The sequence below is a fragment of the Triturus cristatus genome, chromosome 3_1, assembly GCF_964204655.1.
Source record: "Triturus cristatus chromosome 3_1, aTriCri1.1, whole genome shotgun sequence".
Lineage (NCBI taxonomy): Eukaryota > Metazoa > Chordata > Amphibia > Caudata > Salamandridae > Triturus > Triturus cristatus.
Genome location: NC_140583.1, coordinates 335,103,932 through 335,116,809, shown reverse-complemented (window position 1 = coordinate 335,116,809; position 12,878 = coordinate 335,103,932). Strand labels below are relative to the sequence as shown.

Below are 12,878 nucleotides of genomic sequence, written 5' to 3'. Positions count from 1 at the left end.
GATTGCAGCCCACCTCAACCAGGAATGAGCATTGAAACACGCAAGCCTAGAAGGTACTGTTGAGGAGCTAGAGGAGGCCCATCGACACACAGGCTTGCACAAAACTTGACGGCAAATGACTATAGCGTGCAAACAGCTTGGGGCACTAGACATGGATGCCGCGGAATATGCTTTACTACGAACACAACAAATATTACGCGGGGCAACAATGCTGGGGAGCTTTTAGAGCACAGTTTGCGAACGCAGGTACACTATAAACGCGTGCAGGGCCTCATAGATAACCAGCAAATCAGAACAGATGAGGACATAGCGGTGGAGTTTGGTCGCTCTTATGCACATCTATACAAGGCGTAAGGGAACCCACTGGAGGATTGCATCCCCTTCATTGCGCAGGCCCCAATAACAGTGCTACAGGCCACCCATGTCACACCCCTGGAGAATGACATAACGGAGCAGGAAGTCCTTGATGCAATAGGGAGACTCCATTTGGAAAAGACTCCAGATCAAGATGGGTTTATAGCAGCCTTTTATAAACAATTCACCACACTCCTGTCCCCAATACTTGCTCGGCTGTATACCTCGTTAAGCGAGACTGGGAAACTCACGGAATCCATGCATATGGCAATAATTACAGTGTTGCCTAAACCAGGGAAAGATCCCCAACGCTGCACGTCTTACTGTCCCATATCGCTCTTGAATGTGGATGCAAAGATATTTACAGGGATACTAGCGGGCAGATGGGGTAGGTGTATGCCGGGGCTCATCGAGCCTGACCAGTCTGGCGTCATACCAGGCCACACTTGTGGGGAAAACACCAAGAGACTCTTCCACTTACTGAACAAGACTCTGCGTTCTCAAAAGCCAACATTGTTCCTGCGGTAGATGCCGAAAAGCCTTCAACCGCGTCCACTGGCCATTTTTTCAGACAGCGCTTGAAGCGGTGGGTTCGGTTCAAGGTTCCGGTGATGGATCTGGGCTGTATATGCGGGGCAAAAGCACTGGTTAAGGTTAATAATGTGCACTCTCCGTCCTTCCCAATCTCTAGGGGGACAAGCCAGGGCTGTCCGCTCTCACCACTCCTATTTGCGCTCTACATGGAGCCGCTGGCGGAACGCATCTGACATCACCCGCAGATAGAGGAAGTCTGGATGGGCAAGCCAAACCCACAAAATAGCCTCATACGCTGATGATGTTTTGCTGACCATCACAAATCCGTGTTTCTCTCAACCCCCTCCCTTGAGGAGCTAACAGCGTATGGTGAGGTCTCAGGCTTTAAAGTAAATACCACCAAGACGCAGCCACTCAACATCACTATCCCATATGACGAACAACAACGGTTGGTGTCGAAGTTTCTTTTTCAGTGGGCGCAACGGGGAATCCAATACATGGGTATTCAAATTCTCCCCACCATAGAAGACACTGTAACACATAACTACTCAGATCTTTTGAAGTCAGTGAGGTCCCTCATTCAATCCTGGCATGGTGGTCCAATTTCATGGATGGGTCGCATAGCAGCGGTCAAAATGACTGTCAAATGTCTTTACCTTATGCAGGTGCTGCTTCTGACGGCACCCGCTCCCATTTTGAAAAAGCTGCAGGCTGCTCTCGCGTCCTTTATCTGGGCTGGTATGTGGGCCAAGATGGCAAGGGAGTGGTCCTACCTGCCAATAGCTACGGGTGGACTGGTTCTACCGAACCTGGCAAAATACTACCAAGCCGCACAATTACGCTATATGGTCGAATGGCAGGGTCCAATGACGGAGAAGCATGGGTGCTTCCTAGACCAAGCTGGAAAATCCCATGGCTCCAGCTCAAGCACCGCCCGCCGGGTGTCTACATTTCACCTGTGTTTAGAGCCACTATTGGGGTTTGGGACAAAGTGTACTCTTCTAAACAGCTTTCTACACTGATCTCCCCACTCACACCAATTAAAAGGAACCCAGACTTTCCGCAAGCTACACAAGAGAAGCACTTGCAAGAGGCAAACTGCAAACAAATTGGGGATCTATTCGACATGAGGTTTGTTTGATTTTAAAGCAGTTCAACAGGACTTCGGGCTCCCAGATACAGAATATTGGCGCTACTTGGCGGTACGACACTGGGTGACTCTCCCCGATGTTAAGCCACATGCCAGCAGGCAACTGATGCCGTTTGAACGTTGGCTCCTATCTAGAAAGGACGACTCTCGTATTTTATCCGACATATACTCCTTTCTCAACACAGAGAGTACACACTTGCAAACACCAGCCAGAAAAACGTGGGAGCTAGAGTGTGACCGCTGCTTCACTGACAAGGAATTGACAGATATCCTCCACCACGCGCGTACCTCCGCTACTAACGGCAGGGAGACACTGTTAAAACTCACACATTACTGGTACTACACCCCGGCTCACCTGGCTCAATGGCAAAAAGGAAGAGAGGACACATGCTGAAGGCATTGCGGCCAATCAGGCATGCTCACCCACTTATTATGGCATTTCCCCAAATTACATAGGTACTGGAGGGAGGTTTTAGCTGATATTGATCAGATATTTGCTACCGAAATACCCTGCTTTCCTAGCTATGTCCTGTTAGGACTACCTAACACACTAACTTACCCATTACATTCCAATAAGGGGAAAGCTATCACTTAAGCATTATGTGCGTCAAAGCAAGTCCTGCTTTCAAAATGGGGCACATGCAAATTGGCTTCACAAGTTGTGGGACTTATTGGTGATGGAAAAATTGACAGCAGTTGTCAGTCACACTTTACCCAAGTTTGAGAAAAGATGGGGGACATGTATAAAACATCTGTCAGGAGTGTATCAGGAACTCACATGCCCGATATACCTGGTATACTGCAGATTACGCCCACCACCCGGACGACAGACCTAGGGAAAGGGACTGAGTGATGATCTTGAGCAATGCGATATGAGCATTTAATGTTTTATTTTGTTCATTGATCAATGATGATGTCTAATTATTCTCCTCCCCCTTTCCCCCTCCCCTCCTTCCTTCTGATATCTGTTACCTCACCGGCCAATGGATGTAGGGGAAGGGTGTTTTAAAACTTAATAAAAACGTTACAATCCTAAATCAGGTATTGAATGGTGGATAGTCAAGTGCATTCAAATATGCTATGCAAAAGCAAACAAACGTTAACAGTTCCCCCTAGAGCACACTCTACACGCAAACAGGGGTCTTCTATGGCATTCTTAAGAAATATACCCATTGATGACATATGCAAAGCTGCAACATGGTCTACACCTCACACATTCACAAAACACTATTGTGTAGATGTGTTAGCAAGACAACAAGCTAGAGTGGGCCAGGCTGTTTTACGTACACTATTTCAGACCATTGCAACAGATACAGGGTAGCCACCGCTTTGGGAGATAACTGCTATGTAGTCTATGCTCAGCATATGATCTACAGCTCATATGCCTCAAACGGAAAATGCTATTTACCCAGTATGCATTTGTTCTTGGCATACAGAGCTGTAGAGTCATATGTGCCCACCTGCCTCCCCGGGTCCCTATACCTGTTGCAATAACATCTTACTTAGATGCATGCATTCATGGATATCTCCTTTTATTACTCTTACTAACTCCATTATCACCCTTTACGGGAAAACAATCTAACAATGGAGTCAATGCCTATGCGCACTATCACCGAAAGGAGGAGTCACCTAGCTTGTGACTGGAAAAGACTTCTTCGAAGAAAAACAAAGTGCAAACATCCGGAGCCAACACTAGATGGCGATCTGTGCACAGCATATGACTCTACAACTCTATAGGCCAAGAACAGATGCATAGTGGGTAAGTAGCACTTTCCTTTTCCTATTTGTATTTAAAATAACTTTATGACTTTTTGTAATTCGAGTCGAGTTTGACTCGTGGAGACAAGGTCACTGGTATTTCAAGACCAAAAGCAATGGGTCTTGATCATTTTCGAGCCTGCTAATTACTCCCATATCAATGATGAGATGCCAGGCTTCCATATTTATTGCTATATTATCAATACTGCTTTTTCTGATGCCAGCTCGATATGTTGACTTATTTGGTGCGACCATTGAGCGGACATAAACCTTCCTCTACCAGGACCTTAAAAAGTAATTCCCATTTCTTTGTTTTCTTACAATAATCTCTCGCTGGGAGAGGGTATCCCCCAAGCTTTATCCTCTTTGATTAACGATTCCACAAGGAACAGTGGGTGCATCTTTGTATTGAAGTCACCACAAATTATTTTACAAACAGATCTTGATCTTGAATAGGCTGGAATCCCTCTCATTGCTTCATACATAGCAATGCTTTAATGATTTTCCTGCGCATGACATCAAAAGATGTTCCTTCAGGGCCGCGAGATCCGACTTAATGTTGGCTCCATCCCCTGGCGGAAAATATAATTTCAATTGTCCATTTTTTGCTTTCTAGTTGTGGAATTTGAATAATGTTTTGTAATACAATGGGATTTATTTCAATTTTTTTTAATACAGTGGGTCTTATCCATGTAATGAGGCCTCCCACTGGTCTTCCTTTTGTTTGTTTTGTTGCCGGTAGATGGTATGTTGAACAACCATCTAAGTCGATCATGTCTACAGATCACGTTTATTGAAAGCAGCAAATGTACTGCTTTCTGTTAAATGACAACCATTCCTTGACCTCTGCCTTAGATTTTAGACCTGCTATATTCCAACTCATCATTTTTAGACACTCTTTTTGGTCGGTTTCTCGAGAAAAGTTTGTTTATTCTACAGACCTCCATTTCCTTGATTTTTTGGGGTGGATGTTAATAGTCTTGAAGATGGATGAGGGACTTTTCAAGTGTGGAGAGGTGTGGCTCACTGGTTAGAGGCGGCAGATCTGTAAGCAGAGAATCGGCCAGGGACCATGATTCAATTCCCGACGCGGCAGGGTCGTGGACCAGGGTCAAAAACGGACTTGATAATTCTTGCCTCGGTACCTACTCTAACCAGGAACACACTCGGCAAATCTGGGCATTAAGCTTGCCTCATCTCTACAACGGCCCCCCACAGACGCCGGGGATGCCTGGTTTCACCTTGGAGATACCCAGAAAGGGACCATCTCACAGGGAAAACCAGGACGGGTTCCCCAGCGGTCTTCAGCGCCAGGATACTCCATGGAGTCACAGTGCGCTTTACAAGTACACCCACATTTACATTTACATTCACATTTACATTTACTTGGTGGTGCAAGTTAGGAGCCAAGTTATTTACTACGCAGTACTTTAGGTCCGATCGACTGAGATGTTGAGAGAAAGACGTAACGGAACTTAAGGCGTTATGGTATTTTTTATATGTTTAGTTATTCTCCCAGGCCTTTGTGGGGGTACATTTTTCCATGAATATGAACTGATAAAGATCAAATTCCAGAGGTGTTCTTCTTATGCCCCAGGTCTTCATTAGCATTTTATGACTAAGGATATACTTTATTATCATTGGATTTGACCAAGCTGTCTGGGTTGATTCTCTAGAGCGAAGACCATCAATAAGTCATTTGATTTTACGTGTTGTATTCCTGACAAGAAGTTTTCTAGACGCAGGATGTTTCTTCTATTAAGGAAGTCTTGGCTCCCTCTAGAGATATATTCTGGGGTTAAATATGATTTCTGTCTGATCTTTGAGACTGATTGGAGTGTCAGCGTTGTCATTATTTTCAATTGGGCGGTGGACAGTATTTAACGCACTTTGTGTATTGGACTCATTCTCCTCTTTTGAGGTTCCAATCCAATGCTCTACATCTGTATTCAACTGATTACAATGTAAGTGTGTAGACAGATTTAGTCTAGTGGTTGAAGAATTGATTTGATTTATATTATCACTTATATTGTTTGTTTAGTTTGTGTGAGTTTACCTACTTTGCAGGGCATCTGTTCCTTGTTGGACGATTAGATTTGATCAGGGCCACTGTTCCGTAGTATCATGGATGGCCTTTCTAAAATTAAATTAAATTTGCTCCAAAGTTGGATTATTTTGCATACTTGAACATACTGCAGTACTAATCTGTCCAGGTGGATTGAAGCTACAGGTTGATTCGTGATTTTACCTCCTGTTATGTCAGAATTGATGTATAAGTGCTCAAATTGTGGTAGAGTTAGTATAATTACATTATTTGATGTATTTTGGTATTAACACTGTGGTGAAATTAGTGCCAATGATTCCCCTTGCGGATTGGTTAACACTAGGTTAATACCAGATTCGATTAACTGCTCCTCATTTCCAAGTTCTTGGTTTTGCATAGGAAAAGTTTGCCTATGTCCTATTGGTATTCGTTTTATATGAGAGTGGAGTGTACAGTCTTTTCCACACAACAGTTCTGATTCACAAATTCTCCATCATTATTTTCTATTGCCTACACCGGTTATATAGTGCACTCTGCCATAGGGCTGTAAGGCCTGCTAGAGGGGTGACTTACCTATACCTTAGGCAGTGCTAGTTGGCTTGGCACACAGGCAGTGTGTCATGTCGACTTAGTTGTTTTGTCTACACCAGGGCATGCATGCTGAAGTGGTAGTCTTCATTGCCTAGGTGAGGGGGTCCCTTGGGGACCCTCTTCAGTCCCAATGCTCAAGGTACCCAGGTACCATTTACTAGAGACTTCCAGGGGGCCTGAAGGGCCAATTGTGGAACAGTTTGTGGGAAAGAACTCTGGCAGTGGGGACCCAGCACATTTTCAGTCGAATTTGCAGTAGATACCAGGCAAAAAGTGGAGGGGGTACTGCAACATACCCCATTTCCTCACAGCAGTCATGTGAGCCAGGTCATGATTAAGATGAGGTGAGGTGTGCACTTAGTATTGAGAATCGCTCAAGATGCTACACCTCTCTGTACATTTTGAGAATACAGACAAATAATTAAGGTCTTCCACTGTAAATGGCTCATGTCTTTGATGGTATTGCTGGTTAGATTTACACTTGGTCTATAATTTGTGTCTCACTAGATCAAAACAGCAGGGATGTCCGGCTTCTTCTTCCTGCAAGTTTTAATGATTTCTATTTCGATTTGATGAATTTGTAGAGCGCATGGCTGCCCGAGGGCTTCCCAGCGCTAACAGGAATACCGACAGTGACAAGCTGATCCAACGCCCGATTAATGTGGGAAAAGCCAGGTTTTCAGAATTTTCCTGAAGGCCAATTCATGAGGGGCGGCTCGCATTTCCAGTGGGAGGGCATTCTACAACCTAAGTTTCAGATGGGCAAAAGATCTGCCACCCCATCTGGCTCTTTTAACTCTAGTAGTCTTGAGGAGATGTTGATGGGCAGATCTGAGATGCCTGGAAGGGATATATCTGGATATAAGGTTCCCCAGTTTTTCGGGTCCAGAGTTGTTAATAGCTTTACAAGCTATGCAAAGAGTTTTAAATTTTACTCTAGTCTCAATAGGTAGCCAGTGGAGCTGTTTAAGTGCTTCTTTAGCGGAGATGCGTTTGGGGATCTTCAACAGCAGCCAAGCAGCCGCATTCTGAACCACTTGCAGCCTCCTAGTGATATACTTAGGTGAACCCAGATAGAGGGAATTTCCATTTTCCAAACGCGAGATGAGGAGGGATTGTATCACCATTTTCCTAAGGTGCTCCGGGATTATATCAATGATTTTCCTTAACATCTTAAGCAGGGAGAAACATAACCCTGAGAGCTTCCTGGATTGACAATCCAGTGTCAGCGAGTCCTCCAGCCAAATCACCAGGTTTTTTGTGGCAGATTTGGCAATGGGAGGGCCTCCCATGCATTTGGGCCAGTGTATCAGAGGTGAGCGGATGCCCAGATCTCCGAGCAACATGAGCACCCCCCCATTCAGCTTCAGAAAGCTGTTGGACATCCAACTCACCACTCTCTCCAGACAGGTAGGTAGTTGGTTATTTCTAACTTCAGGGCCATTAGAAAAGGACACCACTAATTGGGTATCATCAGAAAATGACACTACTGATATTCCAAATTCCTGTATCACCTCAGCCAACTGACGGACATAGACATTAAACAAAGTCAGACTGAGGGACGAACCCTGCAGGACGCCACAAGTGGTAGGGTGGTGTTCTGAGACGCAGTCCCCTTCCATCACCTGAAAATATCTATTATCCAGGAAGAAAGCGAGCCACTCCATGGCTTTTCCCTGAATTTCCACTTCCCCCAATCTCGCTTGAAATGGTATGATCCATAGTGTCAAAGGCAGCACCGAGGTCTAGCAGGAGGATGGTGGCAGACCGACCCTCGTCAAGTGTAGATTTGAACTCTTGGGTAACTGTCAGTAAGGCTGACTCAATGCTATATGTGGTTCAAAAACCCATCTGGGTAGGATAGAGAATGTCATTGGACTCCAGGAAGTTAGTTAGGGAGTGGTTAACATGCTTCTCCAGGAGCTTGCCCAGGTATGGTAAAAGGGAAATGGGACGGAGATTATTCAACATTGTCAGATCGAGGTTGTCTTTCTTTTGGAGTGGCTTGATGATAGCATGTTTTCAAGTTTTTGGGACTAGCGCCGAATCTAGAGAGGTTGAGAAGTTCACTAACTGAAGGTGAGAGAATATCAAGTGCGTCCAGTAGGGGGCGAGGGGGCACTGGGTCCAATGGAGAAGCCCGATTTGATTGACCTAAGATGCTATTGGACCTTCTCTTTCTCTAATCTGGGAAAATGATCCAGGTAAGAGGTAGGGGGTAGTCTAACCGTAGTAGCAATGGTAGGTTCCTCATTGTTTGGGAAATTGATCGTAAATTTCTGTCACCTTGTTGGAAAAATAGGCTGTGATGTCATTGCATCTTTTAATGGAAGTAAGAAGGGCATTTGTATTTTCGTGTGGGTTGGACAGGGTTTTTACTACCTTGAACAATTCCTTAGGGAAGTTTACTGCCCGGGTAATTTTTTCTCCATAAAATTTGGATTTGGCTGTCTTCATTTCATTATGGTATGACCCGATTAACAATTTGTAGTCTCAAAAAAACCTCTTATTCATCACATAAAGATGCTTCTCAATCTTGTGGTTATTATGCAATAATTGAGAAATATAGACTTTATGAAGAATTTGAAACACTGTCTAGAGTGAGAGCCTCAGTTGCACCATGCATGCTTCTCACCTTGATTTGAAATTTTAGATTATAATGGTGTTCTGAAGAAATCTGTACAAATTCATGGGGCCCAAATGCAAGTAGCAGCAGGGTAATCAGCAATGTGTTTAAGACTCTAATGACACCTGTATTTCAATTTTAATATCATTACATGTAGCATCATGTACTACAGTCTAGCCGCAGAGGAAAGCTATATTGTTGAACTACGAAAACCGTGAATAATCCAGCTCCCCCCAAACTTCATCACCATTTGCCTCCCCACGCCCCAAAACCAGGTCAACTTGCCTATCCTTAATACTTCGAGTGAACATGTTCTCCTTTTGCCCTAATTGATGAAACCCTGTTGTCATGAAACACAATTCCCAAATATTAGGCATATTCTGAGGTCCATGGGATTGTTTTGAGTTGATTTAAATGCTCCGCTAGAGGGTTTACCAATAGTGCTTACCACTTAGTAATATTAATTTTATAATTTGAAACTTTCTGGAATAAGGCCCAACTCCTGTAACTCTGCTTGTACAGAGGTCATGCAATCAGTTAGAGAGAGCATGATCTCATCTGCAAACTTAAATATGTCATTCACTCCATTGATATCTGCCCTGACTGCTTGGGTAAAAGGTTTTAGCGTAAGAGCAAAGATGAGTGGTGGCAGTCTGGTACCCCTCCCCATCATTAAGGGATGCAATAAGAACCCAGTGACTTGGATCCTGGCTCTGGGCTTTGATAGTTCACTCTAATCCATCCCTGAATGCAGGGATCCAGTTTCAGCCTCCTCAAGACTTCCTATCATATAGGTCCAGTCAACTTTGTTCAATGCCTTTGTGGTGTCTAGTGACAGAAAAAGTATGTGCTTTCTCGTCGTTTGGTCATTATCTAGGATGTGTAGCTGCTTTTTAGTGTTATCCTTCATTGCCGCCACGGTATAAAATCAGATTGATCTGCCTCGACTATTCCAGGCAGCAAGGGTTCTAAACATTTTGCCAGCACCCCTGTATGAAGCTTGATTTTGATGTGTAATAGGAGGATGGGCCTATACAAGGCACATCAAAATGGCTCCTTTCCCGGTTTGGGTATGACAAACAGTTGCTGTCTAACACATTGTGTCAGTTAAGTGATCCTGTCTCCAATTTTGTTGAAGAGCCTTGTGAAAATCGGAAACTGGCTGTGTACCCGTCTAAGTTCTGAGAGTTCCCCGGTGGAAACTTGGATATCGCTGTAGTGATTCCTTTATGCAGATCTGTACATCCAGTCCCTCCCATGTATCTCATAGGTATGGATTAATGGAGGTTTTCTTGAAGGTAGGTTATTACCTCTTCTACCCACTCCCGTTTGTATAGTTGCTGATAAAAGGTCTCTGCAATGCATCGTGGGTCGTCTCTACGGAGATAGTAATAATCTTTTTAATCCTGTCAGAGTTGACCTTGGCCTTAAGATATGTAGCCAGAAGTCTCCCTGTTTTATTAGCTCAAGAGTAATATCACTGCTTGATTCACGGAAAGCGTATTCCACCTTATCCCAGTCAAGCATTTTAAGTTGTTTTCCAAGCACTATAACCGCTCAGCAGATCTTTTTATACTGTGCCGTCCTGTGGTCCTCTGCTGCTTGTGCCAGGGACGACTCCACTGTGGTCATTATTTCATTTTTCATTTTGGATTTTCTTATATCTGGCTCCTATCCTTATAAAGACGCCTCTAGTATATACCCGAGTCCCTCCCCAAAACGTAGAAGCCTGTATGCCTAGTGAGTCATTTTTCTGAATGCACCTTGTTATTTTTTCACGTATCTCTGCTTTATTAGTTGGGTATGTGAGAGTAACTTGTCGAGGAGCGAGTTTGCAGGTTTATGGGGATGTGTTTGTATTTCTAACATGATTGCAATGGAAGTGTGATATGACACAGCATCCATGCCCATTGCCACAGTTGACCCAAAACATTGAGCAAGTAGGACAAAAAAGAAGTGGCTGATAAAAGAGAATTCCTTTGAATGGGTGTGAGTATTGCTCTCCTGTAGGACATAGATGCCTATGATACTTCATTCATAGACAGAAGATGAAGAGAACCCACTCACTCCTCTGACCCTCCCTTTCTTCCAATACTCCTCATCCCATCGTTGGCCAAAACATGCAGAAGAAAAATAAGAAAGACTCAATGCAGTGGAGTTAATTGAACAGGACGAAAAATTGGAATTGTTGTGAACCCTTTTGCTGGAAGGAAGGTGTTAGGTTTGGGAGGACTATCTGAAGGTTCATGAAGAGAAGGACTGAGTCTTGAGAAGTAGTCTTTGTGAGAGCCTCCCTCTGAACCAAGAGGGGGCTTTTATAGTTACAGTGTGACATCTCTTTTACTTGGGTGATCAGATTTGCTTTTCCCTTTTGGAGTCATATTGCAAGGCATGCTATCCAAAACAGAGAGAAGACTGATTTGTGGGATCTGGAGGTAGAACTTCTTTTTTTTTTTAACTAAGCCAACTTTGGGGAAAAAGCCACCAAGAAAATGTAATTAAGATTTTATTAACAGAAAAATGGGTGACAGTCCTCTCAAAAATTCGAAAACATTTCAAGCAGTCTCACTACATGACACTCTTTGGAACTGTATGTACTGCATGTCTGTATAATTAACAAGAAACATTATTTCACTGTAAGAAGAAAGAAAAAAAATTCAAAAGTAGTTGGTTAATTAGTCCTTCTATAACAAATGCTTTCCAGTTTCACATGGTTAAGAAACTGCCAAAATCTTCTTTGTGATTTAAGGCCTTTAACCTGCAGGACAAGCTGCTAAAATGAATTGTCTTCTAGAGTGAAAAATCAGTGAATACAACACATTTCAGTAGTATGGGTTGGCTTTAATTGATGAGAAACGTTTTCTTGTGTGAAATGTTCAGTTTGTCAAATTACTGATTGATTTATTTGCTTGCATTTGTTTGTGAAAGTTATTACTATTATTGTGGCATTAAAAGATAATTGGTCATTCTTGTTACAAATTATTTCAGAGTGATCTACAAATGCTCTTGTGAGACAGTGTTTAACAGGAAGAAGCTTTTACATCAGCACTTCTACCAGAATACTAATAAGCTGCTTGTGTGTGTGTTCAAGTGCCCTGAGTGTCAGCTGGTGTATATGCAAAAGCAGCTCTTAATGCAGCATGTCAAGGTAAGTGCTCCACGTTCTCAATCCAAATTCAGTTATTTGACACTAGGATAGCATGTTGGTCTGGAGGAAGATGCAATTCTATGTCTACTGGTTTGTCTCTAAAAGGGAATATTTTTATATTCTTGATGTTAAATTGTTGTTGAATATTGTTTTACATTTGGTAGTCTTCAACCATCGAATGTATCAAATGTTGACTCCTTGTTGCAGAAACAACCTTTTTTAGTTGTTAATGTGGTTTGGATTTAGTTTGACCTGACAGTGGAGTGCTATTCAAAGAAAATTCTAATTTCTCAAACATGAGCTTCTGTCCATATAACAGTAACGGGTCCAGTTGATACGAGATTACAACGACAAGATGGATGGAAAGAGTGTTGTAACATGCATATGAAACATCACTAGACACCACAATGTTGATGTTTACCTCTTTCCATTTTACATATTTACAATTTGAAGTGCTTGAAGGTAGAAGTAATTAGCAAGAATATCACTATGGTTCGGTATGTGCCAAAAAGGCCTGGAGCCTGTGTTTCCACTTTTACAGGTCAGCAACATAGCTGCTTGATCTCATCTCCATATATGATGGTTGAATTTGCTTCAGATACAGGGACACTAATTCTGTTACAAGAGAAATGCCCATCACATCATCCGTTTGGTGTATGCCATTCTCCTACAT

General features: G+C 43.1%; 1 protein-coding gene across 3 annotated transcripts in view; it reads left to right on the top strand.

Moving 5' to 3' along the window:
- The window catches only part of ZNF592 (zinc finger protein 592), a 393,935-nt gene that overhangs the window by 240,070 nt on the left and 140,987 nt on the right, over positions 1-12,878 (top strand). For all 3 annotated transcript variants that reach the window (XM_085644054.1, XM_085644056.1, XM_085644055.1), the window contains one exon: positions 12,046-12,205. In XM_085644054.1, the coding sequence (XP_085500180.1) occupies positions 12,046-12,205 (160 nt within the window). The remainder of the gene's footprint in view (positions 1-12,045; positions 12,206-12,878) is intronic.